The sequence below is a fragment of the Dinoponera quadriceps genome, unplaced genomic scaffold, assembly GCF_001313825.1.
Source record: "Dinoponera quadriceps isolate SergipeBrazil2010 unplaced genomic scaffold, ASM131382v1 scaffold365, whole genome shotgun sequence".
Classification (NCBI taxonomy): Eukaryota; Metazoa; Arthropoda; class Insecta; order Hymenoptera; family Formicidae; genus Dinoponera; species Dinoponera quadriceps.
In genome coordinates, this window is record NW_014554573.1 from 173,850 (window position 1) to 194,104 (window position 20,255).

The 20,255-nt window shown below is 38.8% G+C and overlaps 4 protein-coding genes and 2 long non-coding RNA genes across 9 annotated transcripts; 2 read left to right on the plus strand and 4 right to left on the minus strand.

Annotated features, from left to right (window-relative positions):
• Positions 1-258: 258 nt before the first annotated feature.
• On the minus strand, positions 259-2,008 carry LOC106752101 (V-type proton ATPase 21 kDa proteolipid subunit). Its single transcript, XM_014633514.1, has 5 exons — positions 1,728-2,008; positions 1,536-1,584; positions 1,370-1,453; positions 889-1,291; positions 259-791 (listed from the first exon to the last, which is right to left on the minus strand). The coding sequence occupies exons 1-5, from the start codon at positions 1,786-1,788 to the stop codon at positions 759-761; spliced, it is 630 nt and encodes a 209-aa protein (XP_014489000.1). The 5' UTR covers positions 1,789-2,008; the 3' UTR covers positions 259-758.
• Positions 2,009-2,515: 507 nt separating this feature from the next.
• On the plus strand, positions 2,516-7,379 carry LOC106752120 (SET and MYND domain-containing protein 4-like). The gene is made up of 4 exons (XM_014633574.1): positions 2,516-2,804; positions 3,858-4,668; positions 5,346-6,006; positions 6,780-7,379. Exons 1-4 carry the CDS (start codon positions 2,731-2,733, stop codon positions 7,286-7,288), a joined length of 2,055 nt encoding a protein of 684 aa, XP_014489060.1. The 5' UTR covers positions 2,516-2,730; the 3' UTR covers positions 7,289-7,379.
• Positions 4,425-11,857, minus strand: LOC106752119 (dynamin-1-like protein). Of its 4 annotated transcripts, XM_014633572.1 has the most exons (9): positions 11,422-11,857; positions 10,300-10,864; positions 9,947-10,194; positions 9,328-9,858; positions 8,953-9,114; positions 8,428-8,737; positions 8,114-8,325; positions 7,942-8,030; positions 4,425-4,513 (listed from the first exon to the last, which is right to left on the minus strand). In XM_014633572.1, the coding sequence occupies exons 1-8, from the start codon at positions 11,521-11,523 to the stop codon at positions 7,974-7,976; spliced, it is 2,187 nt and encodes a 728-aa protein (XP_014489058.1). In that variant the 5' UTR covers positions 11,524-11,857; the 3' UTR covers positions 4,425-4,513; positions 7,942-7,973. The 4 variants fall into 4 exon arrangements, with proteins under 4 accessions (XP_014489058.1, XP_014489057.1, XP_014489059.1 ...); XM_014633571.1 differs by lacking the exon at positions 4,425-4,513 and having other exon boundaries at positions 7,394-8,030; XM_014633573.1 differs by lacking the exon at positions 4,425-4,513 and having other exon boundaries at positions 7,394-8,325; positions 8,428-8,686.
• A 1,694-nt stretch (positions 11,858-13,551) lies between these two features.
• LOC106752103 lies at positions 13,552-14,569 on the minus strand. The gene is made up of 2 exons (XR_001375119.1): positions 14,029-14,569; positions 13,552-13,793 (listed from the first exon to the last, which is right to left on the minus strand). It is a non-coding gene; the product is annotated as an uncharacterized LOC106752103 (long non-coding RNA).
• Positions 14,570-15,863: 1,294 nt separating this feature from the next.
• LOC106752107 lies at positions 15,864-17,075 on the minus strand. The gene is made up of 4 exons (XR_001375120.1): positions 16,984-17,075; positions 16,352-16,420; positions 16,115-16,164; positions 15,864-15,935 (listed from the first exon to the last, which is right to left on the minus strand). It is a non-coding gene; the product is annotated as an uncharacterized LOC106752107 (long non-coding RNA).
• A 1,500-nt stretch (positions 17,076-18,575) lies between these two features.
• Positions 18,576-20,111, plus strand: LOC106752127 (peptidyl-prolyl cis-trans isomerase). The gene is made up of 2 exons (XM_014633585.1): positions 18,576-18,694; positions 19,512-20,111. The coding sequence occupies exons 1-2, from the start codon at positions 18,689-18,691 to the stop codon at positions 20,037-20,039; spliced, it is 534 nt and encodes a 177-aa protein (XP_014489071.1). The 5' UTR covers positions 18,576-18,688; the 3' UTR covers positions 20,040-20,111.
• Positions 20,112-20,255: the final 144 nt, after the last annotated feature.

Sequence of the window (20,255 nt, forward strand, 5' to 3'; positions counted from 1 at the left end):
TTATCATACAAGAATGAAATTATAATCATGTTATTTGTCTATGTAGAAGCAAGTTTCGTTTTCTGATATTTCGAACAGAAGGTAAAAGTAATTATAACCAGCTCTGTGCGATAATCAGAAACTTTTATATAATATTGAATAAATATTTTTAACACTTTTGGAGTATAACATCGGCTGTTTCCTAATTTTCGAATAACTGCCGATAATACAATTTTCAACCAACAATTTTTTCAACGATTAATACGTATGGAGAATAAATTAATACAGATACTGTTTTATATTATTCTATTACATTATTCATGTTACCAAGAAAATATGTACATTGACTTACGTAAATGCGAGCGCTACAACGCACTCAAAGTACGAAACGAAAATTATGTTGTTTTCTAATATCGATAAAAAAAAAACTGGTGTACCTATTCGCAATTTCTAAATTAATTTTAAACACTTTTATGTTACACAACAAAAATAGGGAAGTTTTGTCTGAAACAATATAACGTACACCACGTTAATAACTACAGATATTGGAGCAGCAGGTAATTAAATTAGATCGTTCTAAAGATTATAAGATCCAAATTAGCAACAGGCAGTAATATAAATCTTCACATTCATTGGTACCTATAAAATTCACATAAGTTCGCACAATGGTTTCCAAGATATGCAATCATTTGTCTAGAATCTTTTACTGTTGACTAAATGTGGAATGGAATATTATGATCCCAATAATATGTCACCGCTCGCTCCCTTGTAACTTACTTTTACCCTATAGGGCCCATCTTTACTTTAGATGTCTGCAAGAAAGCATATGGGAACATCATACAGATAATCAAGAGTAAGTTCATTCGTTCGTAATTTTGACATTATATATTGTTAAAATCGTTAACTTACCATATATATACCAACAATTAAACCAAAGAGTCCGATAGCAGAGCCAAAGATCTCTACGATAAGTATCTTAACGAAAAGAGCGGAATTGGCTGCGTCAGCAAGAGCAGCACCAGAGCCAACGATGCCAACTGCTATGCCACAGAAAAGATTGACCAGTCCAACAGCTAGGCCAGCACCGAACATCAGATATCCAGCCATCGAGTTCGTACGTATGGTATCTTCTAAATTGATTTTAGGATCATTGTAACTGAATTCCTCAAGCATTCCAGACAAGACAATGGCAGTGATCAGGCCGTAAATGGCGACAGCTTCGCAGAATATCACAGAGATCAGATTTTTCGTCTTGATTCTGGGTGCTTTCACACCTCCACCAACAATAGATACCCCTGTTGTATGGATACCCCTACAAAAGCGATTACTACGATCAGTGACTTGATTATATAGAAACTGTTGATAAGACCATAAATATGTCAAAACTCACAATGCTGCGCCGACTACGGACAAAGCTACCGCCAGACCTATGCCCAGTGTAGACCACATGAAAGGGGAAGTATTTGTCAAGAACCTGAATTGGAAAAATAAACAATGTTTAGTACTTTATCATATCACATATTAAACAGGACACACAAATATATGATTATACGTGCCATGCGATGCTAATTTGCTCTCCCTTGCCAGTAAGTACATAATACAAAACTGTAATGTAACGAACATGTAAGAATACGACTTGGCGAAAAACAAGTGAATTCAGTGAGGCAACTTGCCACAAGCATATTGCTCCATCTTACATTTTGTTATTTATATTGCTTATTGTAAATAAATATATGATAAAGTGATACCTAAAATAAGGATCGTTGTGGAGGCGGTGACTGCGAAAGTGGCACCTACAATGTATCTCATGTTTACGAAATTAAGTTTCACCGTGTGCACACGATACGACTCACGGAAGATTTCACAGAGTGTCCAAATTACTATCTATGCTTCGGAAAGATCAAATATCCCGGTTTCCTCTTCAATAAATCATTAGTCTCCGCATCGAGAGACCGAGGAAGAGATCACGCACACCCGTCGCTATCATGTGACAACCGATAGTGTCAAAATCGCATGAAACACAAGATGCGAAGCAACGGTTCGAGAATGAAACACATTAAAGTCCGTTCATTCCAGTTTCGTTTTACGCTTAGAACGAAACAAATATATATTCAGCCGCGCAGAAAAGAGAGAGAGAGAGAGAGAAAGAAGGAGAGTGTAGAAGATGAAAAGATAAAACGAACAAACTCACGATGTTGAAGTTGACCTTTGCGATTGCGCCTTAATGGCGCGTTAAATTTGAACGTCGCGTTTTTGGTCGTCCATTACTTTACATTCGATCGAAAATCTGCTCGAATCTCATTTGACGATACGTTGACGTTGTGTAACATACTTTTGATAAGACGACGATCGAGCTAATTTTTCCCACGAATTTTCTCACTCACGGGAAATCTGCTGATTTACTTTGACGAAGAACCGTGCGGAGAAAAGCCAATTGCATGCACCTTGCCTTAGTTACACTTCTATTGTACTTATAATGATTTGATTGTCACGGTAGGCGCTAGCGAGACGAGTTTTAATAATTGATTTATTTCCGTTATTAAAGCAGATTTTTGTACATTCTATCGGTGCGCAGAAAAAAGGAGGGACAAATCGTAGAGGCGGTCCGTCTCTCGTGCGACTTCCTGCAGGCCGCGAATTGTTACATTTCGAAAGAGGGGACAGATATACGCGGAACTTTCAGCCTTAGCATCTAATTTTAGAATCCGTCTCGTACTCGTGTCTCCATTTCGAGGGGAGCGGAGTTCGTAGATGTTATATCAAATACAAAATCGATCTGTCCCGATAGTGATAACGATCACGAGAATGTCTCTGGCGAAAAAGGGGTAAGCCAGCATCACGATTACGGCTACTATATCTGTAGCCATCGTTTCCATTCGTTTATTCACTCAGATCCATTTATCTCTCATGAGTATTTATGTTTCACACTATGCATATACCGTCGATCCGATGTAAGATGACTGTCGCTCTAATGAGACACCCCGTTCATCGGCGATTGGAATATCGCATCCGCGCCAGTCTGTGACTGGGCCGGCCATCGCTCGTCGCTATTTCGGTCTTCGATTAAATTTACAGCGATAAATTTAGAGCAATAGGGAAATATGGCGGATTCGTTTGCGGAAAATTAAGGCTACCGGTCGCGTTCCAAATATGTGTGCGCTTAGCGCGCAAAATTCTCGGAATTTCTTCCCAGCGATTCGTACGTGTCCTCAAACGCACGTATCGTAAATCCGAATCTACAATAAGTGTAGTAAGTTTGTAAGTCCCTTGTTTTAAGCAATAAAATGTAACGTAATTTATGACAAAAGCGTTTCAAATGACAAAGATCCTAACACGATAACGCACGTGCGTTGTCGGAGGGCGATGTATGCCTTTTACGTTGTATATCAAGCGTACAATATCAAACGTGCAGCGAGAAAAAGTGAAAATGTCCAGCGCACACATCTCTGGAAATTCCTTCTACGCTGAGCGAAACTCTCTGTCCCGCGATTGGTGCGATTGACATCTATCGAGGAATAATGATGGATCAGTGTCACACACGCATTTCTCAGCGAAAGCATTCTTACACAGATGCGTATGTTATAATATGACATCGATTTATACAAAGGGGAATTTTCCCAATGTCGGTTGCTGATCTCCCAGTTACTTTGCGCACATCGTTATTTTTATTTCTGTAAAAATCATCCAGGTCCTGATAGGTCGTAGCACACAGATAGGCACAATTATCTTTGTCGTTTGTCGGTACGTTTGCCTCGATAACGTGAAACAATGACAAAATTTCATTCGTCGTCTCATGATACGCTCGCTCCTTATTTTATACACGGAAGCGACTGTGACTCTCGACTCCTCGCAAAAACGCACTCCCCGTCGTGTTGCAGGTACGTCTCGCTCGACGAGTTTCGTCGCGCCGTGCACAACGTCGTCTCGCAGGAGCCGCTCGCTGCTCGATTCGCCAAGTTGTCCACGTCCGGCGACAGACGTGGAATGGTCGAGATGCTCACGGAGACGGCCCACGAGCTGAGGCCGGGCGACTCGTACCTGGGTAAGAACGACTCGCAGGCCGTGGGATTGTACGAGAGATCGTTGCAGGCGGAGGAGCCTAATGATACTCTCACGAAAGCACTGTTTGCGGCCAGTGCGAACGGTCGAGTGTTTCTGGATGCGCTCTGCGAGCGCGCCAGGCGTTCTTACAGCCTGCGAGCTTACGCGAGCTGTCTGAGAGACTGCGAGTGCATGCTGGCACTTCCGGCGAGCTTCTATGACGACTCCGCGGAGAATGTTAAGTACTTTGTGCAGCGCAGGAAGGGGTGCCTTCAGCTGGAACGGGAGTGCTCCAGGAAACTGGAGGCCGCGAAGAAGCGCACCGCTGGCCGTGGAAAGGCGTCCTCCTCCTCTTCCGGCCCGTCGTCACTCGAGAAGCAGCGCGGCGTCACGACGACGCCGGTCGTCGACGGCAGACGGCACAGCTGCCTCGTGAGCTGTCAGGATAGCGTGACGCTGCGATTCGACGTGGCCCGAGGCCGGCATCTCGTGGCTACAAGAGACATCAGACCAGGAACTGTACTCATCGTCGACTGGCCGTTTTCCTACAGCACGGACGCATCGGCTCTCGCCAGAAATTGTTTGCATTGCCATGTCACACTTAAATCAGGGGATAGCGTTAGAATACCGTGCCGTAATTGCCAAACAGTTAGTACTGTTATTAGTAGTGTTAACTCTTCTCGAAGAAAAATATAATAACACAGATGACAACTATACGAGCTTTGTGCGTAGAATTAATGCGTTTAATTTAATAAGTAATAATAAGCAAGAAATCATTAACACAACGTTATTATAATGGTACTTTATAACATATAACGTTTTCAAATATGTAATTCTTAATGTTATATATAACGTCATTGTTAACAATATTTGACCCAAACATTAAAAACAATATTTCTACATTATGATTTTAATATTTAGGAATATTATATTATCAAGTAAGTTTGAAAAATTTGTAAAATATGTTAAAATGCTACATGAAATTCACATAAAATTAATGTTTTGAAAGGTTGATTTAATGTTTCTTGTTTACTGAATGAACTATTTCCTTAGTTATCACAACTAAATCTGAATACAACAATTATAAGACAATTTATTAAACAATATGTATTAATTCTGCGTACAAAACTCGTGAAAGTTGTCACCTTTATAGTCGCCTTGATTATGTATTTCTCTAGTTTTTAATTTTTATAATTGCCACGATTACATATTTTTCTATGAGAATGTGCTCCTTGTACCCTTCTTCTTTCTTTCCCTCTGACGCGTTACGTGAATTTGCACGCCTGGAGAATCGCCAATACGAATTCCGCTTTCCGTTTCCTCAGGTGTCCTTCTGCACGGAAACGTGCCGCAGAGAAGCCTGGGAAAGGTATCACCGATACGAGTGTTCGGTATTCGACTACTTCTTTGAGAATGCCGCGAATAACAAGTGTCAGCAGAGCTCTCTTTTGCTCGCCTATCGGACGACAGTTTTGCAAGCGTTTTCGGCGGACACTTCGAAGCTGAGCAGCGGAAGGGCCGAATGTGCTTTGGATCCTGATTTCCTGCGCTATCACGCGGATAACGGCAATACGAAGGCCGAGGACGACGACATTGGCAAAAAATGCACGGAGTTGGGCACGAAGAAGCTGTACAACCCTCTCGACTATCGGACGGTGCTCCAACTGGAGACACATTGCGCCGATGTGGAACCTAACGTGAATCTGGTTCGAGCGATCGAAGCGGTCTTCCTCGCGAAATGCCTGATTTCCGTGCTGAACAAACTGGACGTCGTCTGCACGAAGGAAATATTCGTGCCGTTGGCCGTGGCCATGCTGCGTCATTTGCAGGCGATCGATTGCAACGCATACGAAATCATCGAGAATGTCTACGACGAGACGACTCGCGTCTGGGAGCCCAGGAATATCGGCGGCGCGATTTACACTACGGTCAGTCTTGTGAATCACAGTTGTTATCCCAATGTGGTACGTCACTCTTATCCGAATGGTAAGTAGCCCACGACCGAGAAGAAAGGTCAATTTTAAAAATTGATGAACAGAGATTGACGGCCTACAGTCGGTGTTATGCACGCTATATCATCTTCCAGATTGAAACTTTGTATTTCACACACGGGGAAAAAAAGATTGATTAACATGACAATTCAGGAAGCATTAAATCGATCTTTCGAAACATTGTTTTTATGTGGATTTTATAGATATTTTAACATGATATTTTATAAATGTTTCTAAACTGTTACTTAATATAACATTCCTAAGTATTAAAATCATAATGTAGAAATATTATTTTTAATATTTCAGTCAAATATCGTTAACAATGACGTTGCATACAACATTAAGAACTGTATATTTAAAAATGTTACATGTTATAAATAATAAACATTATTGTAATAATGTTGTAATAATTTCTTGTTTACTGAGAATGAATAAAATGCGTTTTCATTGAAGAAGACGACATTTTTGCTTGTAAGAACCAAATTTGGTTTGTGAGAATCAGAAATTCTGTTTCCTTCGATGAAAACGTATTCGGTTCGTTCATCGTGAATTCAATCTTTTTTCTCCGTGCACGATTTTTAGTCACTTTCATATGTCACATAAAGTCGAAACTGTTATAATTAAAGCCGTTATAATCCTATTATTATAATTAGAGTTACTTCTGTGATTTTCAAACTTAAGCGTTAAGGCTGAAAATCATGTCTAGTGAATGATACAGCATACATGACGCCGATTGTGCCGAGTGGTTCATACATAGTATCCTTGCAGGAACAGTCGTGGTCAGAGCACTGCGCTGCATCAGAAAGGAATCCGAGATACTCGATTGCTACGGGCCGCAATTTCTCAGCGAGAGCAGACTGACCAGACGCGAATTCCTATGGAAGAAGTATCGGTTTCTGTGCAAGTGCGACGCCTGCACGCACAATTGGACATTTCCGTTATCCGAAACGGTGAATTACAAATGTACGGCGTGCTCCGAACCGCTGGATTTCTCAGTGATGAGCGCAAACGCTGCGCAAAAGGTGACGACGCGATGCGCCAAGTGCGAGAGAACGATCGACCTGCGGAAGATCGAGAAACAACTTCACAAATCGATTCAGAAGAGACTGAACGCCATCGCCAAGATGTATCAGGGCAATCATAGAGACGCGATGCCTCTGCTATTCGAACACGCGCACTTTGTCAATAAATATTTGGTCGAGCCTAACATAGAGAGCATTAAAACGGAACAGTCTATCGTCCAGTGCTACAATTCTCTCGGTTCTATCTCCGTGTGACGATCTCTCGGCTCGTAACGGTTGTTTATACAGCAAGTGCGAAACAATCGTTTAAAATGTCTGCAGTGAAACCGCGAAAAAGAGAAAAAAACCACAATTGGCTAATAATAATGATCCATTTTCTATTTCGGGAGAAGAAAATGTATAAATAGCAAAAACAAAACATTATACACGGTACAAAGCTTCTCATTTATAAGTAACGGTCTTTGTAACAGCTCTAATTGTAATGTGAGATAATGTAAGAATATGTATTAAGTGACGAAGAAGCACGTAACAATGTAAAATGCATAACACAGCAAAAAAAATCGTTCAAAAACGTTTTACAATTCAATACAATACAATATAGATTACTGGTGAGCGCCTACGTCTGGTAGAATGATCAGTAGAAAATTGAGCCTAAGTCACGTTCATCGTGTGAATTAAACAATAATACGATTTGAGTCGCACAAGTGCACGTTTTATGCACAATGCTGTATGCCTCTCTCATGCTCATACAATTAGGTGATGAAATATATATCATTGTGCTTCAATATGACACCTTACTTGCATGAAAGACACGAGTTATGTACACGAACGGCTCGGCATATACATCTGGTAAATTACATCCTTTAACTTAGTTCGTTAAAAACACAGGTGTAATACCTATACTCAACTAAAATCCTATGGTGTAAGGATAGGCATTCGATTACCACATATGCGTCTCTCTAATTTCACTAATGATGTGACCAGCTTGAGTCAGTGCCTGCGGGATTACAATAACGGGATGTTGATTATTCGCACGTAAAAAGAGTATGTGTAAAAAATGTATACAGTTATGTTTTGTACCTTAAGCATGTCTGCTGCTTCTTTACGTCTAACAGCGATGTGTTCACTTTCATTCAACAACGCCTCAGCGTGGTCCGACTTATATAAATGCGTGACGAGCTCACTTTGTAAGTTATCTTTCACGTAGTTGACTAGGAAATGCATAACAGCCTTTGGTACACTGTCCTGAATGGACTTTCGTACAATATAAAAGTATGATTTTATGAGTCTTTCTGCAAACGACCAAACAGAAATGATCAAGATGTAGGAGGCGTCACAATAGCAACGATGCAATATAGCGCGATACATAACAGAATATAAGTCGTTGTTCTTACCAATAACATCACAGTCCCGTTGTTCACGTTCGCTAAGTTTTCGGGATGTCTGTATTGGCACAGCGGGGAGTAAATTTATCGATTTCTGTTGCGGCGACGTTCTCTGTGTGTCAAATATTGAGTCAATGCCAGAATTCGGGACATTATTGCTTTCACGCATTCTAACAGGAGAACCGTCCGTAGAGGCAGCTAACTCTGCTTTCGTATGCGGTAGTAAGTTACCTAGTAGCCAGTGATTTTGCTGTCCTTGCTCCTTAGTCTGATCAGAAACAGAGTTTATCTCATCTTGATTATTGCTTGACTTTACATTCTGTTAGAAATATATTTCGCTATTAGTCACAAATACACCACAAAATTACATATGGTGTAAAATGATGTAAATTATGAATGAACGAACGGATGAATTCACATGTACACACGAATATATATACTACTGTGTATTATATCTGGGATATAATGATGTGCATGTGCACATACAGAAGATCAGCATCTTAAAAGCAACATTAAGTAGAGATCATTACTCACTGTTTCTATTGGGACTAGAGTACTGCTTGTTAATCGTTTGTTGTGCTTCAAGTTCTCGACATCAGCACCCTTTAGTAATGACGACACGAGTGCTGCGTCTTGGTGAAAATCAGGATGCTTAGTGTTGATGTACGCCAATTCTATAGCGACCAGGTTCTCCACCTTTCACAAGAAATTGCGATTGTATTGAATATTAAGCAAAAACAAATTGTTAGGGTTGAGTAAGTTAATTTGTTTTAATTAAGTTAAAAGTTAACTCATTTAAATTTAACTAAGTTAAGTTAAAAGTTATTAACTTTTTTCATTTTTAATCAGCAAATTACTATTCAATCCTACAAATTGTAAACACGGACACAGCGAACGCTTGAAATTTACCATTGCATTGGTAGTTGGGAGCCGCCTACGAAGCAACTGCGTAACAACGTCGATGATACGCTCGTGTAGCTTAGGGAAACGCAGCATTTCCTGCTGCACCTCGGTGCCGCAGTGCTGTATTATACTCTGCATCTCCTCGTGTACAAGTTCCACGCACCGTAACGAGGGCTCCTCCAATCTCCGTATTTGCCGTTTGACTAGTAACTCGAAGGAGATTTCTGGCACAAAGAGGACTGGCCTAGGACCGGTTGCATTGCGGATAGCGGTCAGTATGTCCATTTTAGTGAGGCCTGCCAAGGGATGAATCGAGTCGAGGGTTTTACCGAACGTCTCGTGAAATATGTAGCAAATACGTGCGCCACCGCACAGCTCCGTGGTCTCTATGTTCCTGGCTGTGCCCTCTATCGTGGCGCAGTAACTGCTTGCAAATTTCGTGATGATTTGCAGCAAAGTTTGGCTCTTGTCGCCGACATCCTCGCCATAAGAATTAAGTAACGTTTGAAATTGCGCGACCATCACATTCACCCTCGTCTGTTTCCGGAAAATACAAATTTCAATCAAGTTACGATAGCTTTCACTCATATCGAGGAATTTAACAACCGCCGTCAACTATGATTACCTTCAATTCCGGCAAGCAATCCCTAATATGGTGCATAAGTAAGCGGTTGAGGGTCTTTGCCAGATAAGGAGTTCCATTTCTGTTTGCCAACGTCGGATATTTACGTTGTAAGAATGTAGCCTCATCCTTCAGTGCCTCCTGAATACTCTTATTGTTTATTATATCTTGTTGAGAACGATTAACAACGCCTATAATTCCCAATTTGACTGGGATTACTCTACCGCACAAAATATCTATGGCATCGGTTCCTGTAAAGAGGAGAATGCATTCAACAATATTGTCAGACATAACATTGTTGCTACACACATTTCAGATTATAAACGTTACTGCGATAAAAAGTAAATAAAATGTACCAGCATCCATGAGATCCAATTTGGTAACAACGGCCAGTGTTCGCCTGCCATCCGGATCAACATCTTTACTAAGCTTCAAACTTTCGCTTGTAGCCATATCAGTGTTGGCAGTGACCACTGCTAAAATGATAGAATTAGGATTACATATATACTTTAGTACAAGCTCATGTATCTGACTCTCGATGTCTTCCGGCTGGTCACCTACTGGTACTTTTGTAATACCAGGTAAGTCTATGAGCGTTAAATTAACGACAGACTCTGAGTATATTTTGAGATTAATCGGTTCCGGACAGATTCCCTTGTTAGCTCCAGCCATTCTGTCAGTTTCAGCTTCGATCTCTGTACGAATATCATCGAAATTTCTGTATATCTTGTTTTTTGTGTGCAGAAACGTTCCCCATTCACTGAGATCCAAAGTCCCGTTCTCCGCGCTTCTGTGCTCCCGATCATCCTTGGGTGTGTACACAAGTTGTAATACTAATGGTCGCCGTGTGACAATACCAGTTCCTCGCGGTAAGAAAGTACGACCCACTAGGCTCTCTATCACGGATGATTTTCCAGAACTCTGAAAGATACAACATATCATGATTAGGCAATATTCAAAAATATGTTATTTTTATCTCATATTATCATAACTTGACTCAGACCATACTTTATACCGTCACGAAACCAAAATTCCACCGGAGATAAAGGAAATCACTATTGTTTAGCTCTTGATTTATTATTATGAAAATCGAAAATACTTAAAATTGTAACATTTCCCCATTACTCCGATTTGTACAAGTGTCAAAGGGTATGCAGTGATTTCCTCGACTGTAACACACTTGTGAGAACTTCAAGCTCGTTAAGCAGCGAGAAATTCTCTCCGTTACGGATCGCACATCGTCCGTGACGAGGAAGGAATGCAACGATCGGATGGCACCGATATCCGATAGATAACACCAAGATCCGTTTGTTTCAGATGCATTTTCAAAATACTTTGAACTGTTTTTTCCTCCGTCTGATTCTCCGAAAGCCGAGCGCACGCAAACACATCTCAAACGATAGCACAACATAACGCAGCCGTAACAAACGGATCTGATCGCGTTTCGACGATCGTCAACGAGTCTCAGGAGTACTAACCTGCGTGCCCAAAACGACGATCTGCGGCAGTTGTATTGCGTCAGAGCCGACGGTGTTGAACACGTCCTGCAATTTATTTATCACTGGTATCAGAGCTTCCATGGTGGAGCGAATAACGAGCGTTTGAAAGAACGATGAATCGATCGAGACGAAGACGTCTCAGTTCGGTCGGTTGCGAGAAAACCGGCGTTCGAGAATCAGCTCCTCGATCGTTTCTCCTCTACATGTGCCGACGACCACGACACCACGAATTGTGTGTGCGCGCGACAGTCGCGCGAAGTACCTCGCGCACTGCTTGCAACAATGCTTGACGCTCCCGATAGTACACGATAATTCTGAGGGCAAGAAATTTCTCTTGACTCCGAATCACCAGCGAAAGAACGCGCGCACACTAACTCCTTGGCCGTTTCGCACTTACACACGCGTGCGCACACTTGATTGTGTAAGAGAGTAATGAGTATATAGAATATCTAATAGGTTTGTGCGTATATATATATATACATCGTACATATGTACACATATATCGCGCACTGACGCGAGTACATAAGTTAGATACGTAAGTCCATTGTTTTCAATTCTCTGCTTACTATATTTCAGTTCCACGTTCACGAGAGAGAGAGAGAAAGAGAGAGAAAGAGAAACGTTGGACATTACTCTTGTTTTCAAATCGCGATCGTAACAATTCTCGTTCTCGGATAAATGAAGATTTAGTCTTTAGTATCGGTAGTGTACGTAACAAATACGTAACAATATTAACAAATACGTAGTTTGTGACTTGATGCCGCTCTTATGGCATTTCAAACTTCATGCTGTCGATTGAAGCGATGTGAATAAAATGATACGTATTATAAGGCGAATACGTATATATAAGACGATTGATCATCTTGAGAAGGAGGAACGTCGCATTCTTGACTCGCGACTCGCGATCTGCAATCGCTGATCTTAGAAAAAGACGCGAATCGCGTCATCCCGCTATACGCGAATATCATTATTAAATTAAACACGGACGCGGACGCGGACGGATAGAGATATTGATATGTGCGTTTGGAACATTTCATTCGCGTCACTTTAATTCCGAAACGAACGGAATTCACTTAACTGAGAGCAATTTATTACGATGCGTGATTTCTTATTGCGGTTTCTCTATTCGTAATTGGACTTTCTTCAAACGGATCAGAAGTCACTTTATCGACGTCAATTTAACGGTCTTTATTACCTCAGTCATAATATAGTCATTGTGTGATTTTCCATGTCTAAATACAATGAATTTGTTTTGCGTTCTGCGATATAAATAAGTATACGACGTTAATCGAATAATTTGCGATAATATCTGCGACTGATCTACGTGACGTGCGCAGCAATTTGCACGATTATACATAATTGTAATACCTCTCGGGTATATCGATCGCGCGATTCTCTTCTCTTCAGTACGGAAAGATGAGAGTGGAATTTTTTGCACGTTTGAGACGGAGAAAGACGAAAAGAGTCAATTAGGTTGTATAATAAAGTATTATAGTATATTAAAGTACTAAAGTGCCATTACCAGCGTATTTTGATATATCGATATAATCTTATAATGAACATCACATAAGGGCAAAATCATATTTATATTTTTATCAGACACTTCTCATATATATAATTGTATTTTTTATTGGGAACGTTTTACATTGCAAAATGCAGCCATAGAAGAAAAATCTATTCAAATTGAGCGGGTCACGATGCCATATTGATATCTTAGTTCTATCATTCTCTCTGCAAACCTCAGATGGCGCTAGAGGCACGACCATGTAACGTTATTATCAGGGCTGTTACATTTCGCGTCCGAACGGGACAAGAGAAGAAAACTAAATTTTTGCCCTTAGTGAGACGTCTCAAAATATACTTCAAAATATTTATCTAATAAAAATATAGTTAACTCTATGAATGCGAGAGACCGTTAATATGTATGTTTTCTATATTCTCAACTCATTTTTTGGATATTATCATGAGCCCATAATCTTTGAAAATAAACATTTCAAAATCTTACTTAATACGTATTAAAGAGTTCAAATGTGTAAAATTAACACTTATTACGTATGTATAGGGTGTCCCAAAATTCACGCAAGAAGTAATTTTGATTGAAAACACAGGTTTATTATTAAAAATTGTAAATTTTTTATTGATAAATAAGGTATACAGTATAGAGTTATATATGGAATAGAATATCAGGTAAATGGTTTCCTCGGCTTTGCTGGCACATACATACTCTTTTGTTGAAATTTTCCATGACCGTTTTGCATAAATGTAGCTGAATTTCGTTGATACAGCGCTCAATTTCTTCAATGCGTGGGTGTCGTGGGCTTGTTGGCATAAACTTTAGACTTTAAAAAACCCTAAAGAAAAAAGTCCAACAGTGTTAAATCGCATGATCTGGGCGGCCAATTCTGATCACCAAAACAGGAAATTACACGACCAGGAAATGACTCATGCAGTAATTGAATTGTTTCTCGGGTTGTATGTCATGTGGCACCATTGTTTCTTGTTGAAAGCACATGTCGTCCACATCCATATCTTGCAATTTAGGCACAAAAATCTGGATTATCATGTCGCGATAGCGAGTACCATTACCTGTTATTGCCTGATCAGCCGCATTTTCGAAGGAGAATGGTCCAATGATGCCTCCAGCCCAAAATCCGCACCAGTAACACGTTGTGGATGCATTTGTTTCTCAACAATCAATCGTAGATTTTCTGAACGAGTTTCTCAAATGCGATAATTTTTTCGATGAAGCAAATCATCAAAATTTGAGCTTCATCGCTAAGGATCGAAAAAGCACCCACTTGTGGTGGTTTCTTAATCCATTCACTGATCTTTAATTCCTGTGCGGAGTAAGTAGGCTGCAGTTCTTGAGTCAATTGATCATCAGCAACACTCTCACGAACTGCTTCGATGTTTTGTGTTGAAGGACGGCCAGAATGTTTAAGATCACTAATTGATACAGTTTCCCTAAATTTTTTAATTAATCTCTTCGCAGTTGATGAAGTTAAATTACTATTCCGACCATATTTTGTACGAAAATTACGAATTGTAGCTGCCAAACCTTCATTATTTTTAAAATATTAGGTTGAAGGAAAAGAAATCCATTATTTTTACGTGAACTTCAAAACTTTATTTAACATGTTTCGGATTGTTCGATTTGGGTCAAATATGCACCGTTTTGTTTTATAATTTGTTGCCATTTTAAAGGTAGTTTCATAATGCTTTTCTCATAGAAGTCTTGGTCCCTATTGGCGAAAAATTCTAGTAATCGATTTTCACAATCTTCTCTTCATGCCAATTTCTTATCATTAAGGAAGTTTTGCAATGCAAGAAAAACATGGTAATCACTTGGTGCCGGACTATATAGTGGATGCATCAAAACTTCCCAACCAAGCTCCCGGAGTTTCTAGCGAGTCACTATAGACATGTGTGGCTTGGCGTTGTCCTGATGGAACATAACACCTCTCCTGTTGGCCAGTTCTAGCCGTTTCTGGTCAATCGCTAGCTTCAAACGGTCCAGTTGTTGACAGTAGAGATCCGAATTTAGTGTTTAGCCATATGGAAGCAACTCATAATAAATGATTCCTTTCCAGTCCCACCAAATGCACAGCAGAACCTTCCTGGCCGTTAGTCCTGGTTTGACCACCGTTTGAGCTGCTTCACCGCGCTTTGACCACGATTGTTTTCGCACAATGTTGTCGATCCATTTCTCATCCCTAGTTACCATTCGTTTAAGAAATGGGTCGATTTCATTCCGTTTGGCCAAGGCTTTGCAGATGGAAATTCGATCCATGTTTCTTTGTGTTAATTGGTGTAGTACCCAAACATCGAGCTTCTTTTTGAATCCAGCTTTGTGCAAATGGTTTAAAACTGTTTTATGGTCGATCTTTAGCTCCTGGGCGATGCTACGACTGCTAACATGTCGGTCGATTATTTCTGTGATTTTATCGACATTTTCGATGACGGGCCTTCCTGTGCATCTTTAACATCAAAAATACTTGAACGGAATCGATGAAACCAAAATTGCACGTAATTGGCTGTTACAGTATCGGCACCATAACACCATTCACAATTACAGCTGCCTGGCTTGCATTTTCGCCTTTATCAAAGAAAAACTGTAAAATGTACCGAATTTTCTCTTTGTTGACTTCCATTTTTAACACCCTGTAACTCACAACTGAATGGACCAAACAAAAAACAACAAAAGAATTTTTTTAGTGCGAAATGTCATCTTTCCAACGAGCATAAATCTGAAATTGTTTGATCGATACTTTACGAGATATCGATCACTACAGCCATCTACCGAAAAAATAATGGATTTCTTTTTCCCCAACCTAATATTTCTCAACAATGAAAACGCGTTGTTCTTTCGTGTAGCGCCCCATTTTTAATAACCCTGAACTGTCACGCTGTCTTCTTTTTTCATTGGCAGCACTTTACCGCACAAATAGCGCAAAATTCAAATCTTGCATGAATTTTGGGACACCCTTTACAACCTGTAAAGGTATAAAAATTAGTTTCGTACTTTCAAAAACATTCCTTGTGAAAAATTTTTCATTTACTTCAGTTGGTAGTGCATGTATGTATAATCATGACTTCATATGTATTGAGTTTCATCCTATTGTTCATACGGAGAAATATATGGTTTATAGCTACTATAATTAATAATCTTTACCGATATTTCCTATAATGCTGAATGTAGTTATGGTCGTTAATTCATAATTTCTGAAAAAGATATATTAATATAATTATTTGTTCAAACTTTTTCACTTTTTATAAATAATTGATATAAAAATTTTCAGTTGGTAGTGCATGAATAAATGTAATCACGACTTCATACGTATAAAATTTCATCATATTATTTATGTAAAATAGCCTATGGTTCGTAGATTAAATTATTAATAATTTTTACCAGTGTGTCCTATGATGCAGAGAGAGAGAGAGAGAGAGAGAATACAGCCCTGGTCGCTAATATATAACCCTGAAAAAAATATATTAATACGATCAATTTGCTTAAATTTCTTTATACCTTTTATATAAATAAAATGATATAAGATTCTTCAGTTGGTAGTGCATGTACAAACGTAATCATAAATTCATGCTAATACAATTCATCATATTATTTAAGCCTATTTATAAAATATATATGATTTATGTAGCCTGTTTCTCAGTTTTCATCCATGTATCATTTGATCAATTTGACTTTTATTTAACTTATATATAAACAATTATATTAAAAATTATCTATGTAATTTTACAACAAAGATCTATAATTAAAGATAGGTTAAGCATGCACATATAAAGGAGACGATTGCAAATAGATGCACATGGATTATATATTATAATATACATGTAAATTATTCTGCCATTTCATATATATTAAATTTTTTTACTTGAGATAATCTCGTGATTGCTAAACGTTGAGAAGAAAACAATGCTAAGATTAGGATTTTATTTTATCGTGCCAGAAATGTAAAATATTTCCTATCGCTAACCTGTGGTTCTTCTTTGAATATTAGAGATAAATGTTTCGAAAGTAATTACTTTTCTTTAAAGATGAGGTATCTCTCCACTCTTCCCTTTCGTCCTTCTTCATCCGCTTCTACATTTCTTAACGTGGCGCACGTGCACTTGCCATAGACAGTTATACAAGAGTTAGATTCTTAACTCGTATACCGAATATCGACACCGGATATAATAACAGGTTTACGGAATTATTAGACCCGTTATTTCTGTAATTTAGTTCCAGAATCTCCACTACGAGTCGCCACTATATTCAACGTGTTACGTCCACGATAGATAACTATATAGGGAAATTTGAAAGTAGTAAAATCAGTGACTTACGTGGACGGTCAACAGAGTGATGACTCCGCTTTTAGGTCACTCTGCTTTTCACCGAGTTTACCCTGGGTCTCCGGAGTCTGGCGAAACGATCGATGAATCTGGTAAGAAATCAGAGCCGCTCGTTCTCCTGGCTCGGTCTCGGATGTTCCGGCGCTGCGCGGGATGATGCGTCCGCGATTCCAATTTCAATTTCGCAACGTTCGAGAAATGAGGGGTAGACAAAAATAATTGCTACACAATCGGATTTTACGACTAATATATTCCAAAGTATATAAGTATACAAGTACCAAAAGCTAATTACGAGAAAAGAATCGCCTTCTCAACGAATGTGCGCGTTTTTATACGTTGCTTTGTCGTTGAGAGTCGTTTTCTGGTTGGCTGATGAAGTCGTGGAGATGGAAGAAATTCATTCCATCGGTATGATGTCACCGCGTCGATATCGCCGCGTCGGTCCTGAGTGGTGTTTGGATTTAAGTTTCATGCTCCTGTTTATGTTAGCAGCGGGGTGCCTTATCGCATTGAAATTACGGTTTCTCTTGTCTATAGTTGATCCATCGATTTTAAGACTCTCTAACGATACGTCGTTTCTTTGACGTTATAATTTTAATTATAATATTTAACGTGAGCGAATATACATATGCGCACGTACTTACATCTAGTAACATAGGGATAAAATATCTATACCTGGTGAATATTTAACCTAGTGATATCTGAAATCAGACAAGTCGGCCTCCGATCTATACTAATATATTATTAATGTTTCAAAATAAGTCCGGACGTTACAAACAAAGACGTTGTATAGATAGACCAGGCACGCCAGGCGAGTGGTGCGAACAAAGAGAGAGACAGAGAGATAGTTGGAAGAGGTGCTGACTCTTTCTAATGCTATGTGGAGGAGGCACCTCCATTCTCCTCCTTTCCTTCTCCGCACTAGCAGACAAGCGTAGACGTGTGCAGCAATATACGAAGCTCTCTAACTAATGGATTGAGTATTTTTTTGGTTATATAATTTAATAATAGGGAAAATAAAAACAATATTTGAACAATTAGCAACATAAATAATTTTTATTGATTTTTAAATAATGTTAATTTATTATTTTTCATCCTTAATCTAGATGTGTTTTCTTGAAACTTTTTGCATTCATGATGCATTCTAATTTCAAAATATTTTTTTAGTATAGTTTTTATTATCTGATAACGATGATCAGATAATGGAGATTGTTCCAATAAATGATTTGTATCATCAAAAACCGACGTTGGTATTAGTTGAAGACATTGGCAAGTTNCAATTGATTCTGCTTCAATGCCACAAACGCAACACGAATTAACCATTTTATCTGCCAAAACGAGAACGCCGATATAAAGGTTAGAGGTTAGGGTTGGAAAGAAGAGAAGAAGCTGGAGAATGGAGGTACCTCCTCCACATAGTATTAGAAAGAGTCAGCACCTTTTCCAACTATCTCTCTGTCTCTCTCTTTGTTCGCACCACTCGCTCGGCCTGGCGTGCCTGGTCTATCTATACAACGTCTTTGGTTACAAACGAGAAACTGAAGTCGTGATAACCTGCGATGGTGGTGTAATGGTCGAAGAATAGTGTTTGAGGTCGTGATATGACTAAACGAGCCGGGCGTACTATCTATTTTTTAAGTAGTATAACTCAAGGGCTGGTCAAATGTACCTTCCATTATAACAAAATATAGGCGAAATTCAACAGGCTATAACTTTCGTAAAAATAACGCTATGGAGATCGTTTAAGAAGCATTTTAAAACTTGAAGTCTCTAGTTTTTAACCACATTAACTATATTAATGTCGTCGTTATCCCATAGAGAGAGAGAGAGAGAAAGAAACATATGATAGATTTTTTAATTTCAAGTTGACAACACTGTATCGCTATAATTATGTGGTCTAAGTATTTAAACGGCTTCATACATGCGACATACATGCACGGAGAAAATAATTAATAATGAAATTTGTCGGCACTAATTGAACCATTAAATCTGTAAAATTGAAAGAATATATCTTCTCTTACGGATTTAGATTACGTGGGACAAAGTTACACATAATAACCTAACACTGTCAGGTAACGTGGTAATTCTGGATATTTTCTTTATTTTTATTTATAAATAATCTGGCTTTTTTTTATTTATAAATAATTTATTTTTATTTATAAATAATCTGGCTTCACATTTTTCAATAGAGTCTTCAGATCAATTTTTATTATGTCCAGGTCCAATTTGTGAGAGGCTACGAGCGCACTATGGTTTTACCGAGGGTATACTTTGACATAAACGCAGATGAGAAGTCTTTAGGACGAATTATCATAGAATTACGACCTGACGTTGTACCAAAGACGTCGGAAAACTTCCGAGCTTTATGCACAGGGGAGAAAGGCTTTGGTTACAAAGGCAGCTATTTTCATCGTGTAATTCCCCAATTTGTTTGCCAAGGGGGTGATTTTACAAATCACAACGGTACAGGTGGAAAGTCTATTTATGGCGACAAATTTGAGGACGAGAATTTTGAACTCAAGCACACAGGCTATGGTATATTGTCAATGGCAAACTCTGGTCCAAATACTAATGGTTCACAATTTTTTATCACCACTGCAAAGACGCCTTGGTTGGACAATAAACATGTTGTGTTCGGCTCTGTTGTTCATGGGATGGATATTGTAAGGAAAATTGAAAGTTACGGTTCGCAGAGTGGTAAGACATATGAAAAAATTATGATAGGAAATTGTGGTCAATTGTGTTAAATAAATTCATATGTTGTGTAATAAGAAACTCATTTGGATTCTTCTAAATACTCAACAAGAATGTTCAATGTGAGTTTTAATGAAAATATTAAAGTTATATAAGAAATAATATTTTTAATAAACAAACGAATATTTTAAATAGAAACTATATAATAACATAATATATTTTAATAACTTGTAACATTTAAGCATCACAATTTAAATCTGAATGTGTCA

Bases quoted from the DNA above. Each gene is read 5' to 3' on its own strand.
- LOC106752119 (XM_014633570.1), bottom strand. From the start codon at position 11,523: ATGGAAGCTCTGATACCAGTGATAAATAAATTGCAGGACGTGTTCAAC. The intron at 9,115-9,327 runs GTAAATTTCAAG...TTCTTGTGAAAG, and splicing joins TCCCAACTACCAATGCAATG to GTGGAGAACCTGGTCGCTAT. The intron at 8,738-8,952 runs GTGAGTAATGAT...TATTTCTAACAG, and splicing joins CTCTAGTCCCAATAGAAACA to AATGTAAAGTCAAGCAATAA.
- LOC106752120 (XM_014633574.1), top strand. From the start codon at position 2,731: ATGTTATATCAAATACAAAATCGATCTGTCCCGATAGTGATAACGATC. The intron at 2,805-3,857 runs GTAAGCCAGCAT...GTCGTGTTGCAG, and splicing joins ATGTCTCTGGCGAAAAAGGG to GTACGTCTCGCTCGACGAGT. The intron at 6,007-6,779 runs GTAAGTAGCCCA...GTATCCTTGCAG, and splicing joins ACGTCACTCTTATCCGAATG to GAACAGTCGTGGTCAGAGCA.
- LOC106752101 (XM_014633514.1), bottom strand. From the start codon at position 1,788: ATGAGATACATTGTAGGTGCCACTTTCGCAGTCACCGCCTCCACAACG. The intron at 1,585-1,727 runs GTATCACTTTAT...GTTACATTACAG, and splicing joins CACAACGATCCTTATTTTAG to TTTTGTATTATGTACTTACT. The intron at 792-888 runs GTAAGTTAACGA...GCTTTCTTGCAG, and splicing joins TAATTGTTGGTATATATATG to ACATCTAAAGTAAAGATGGG.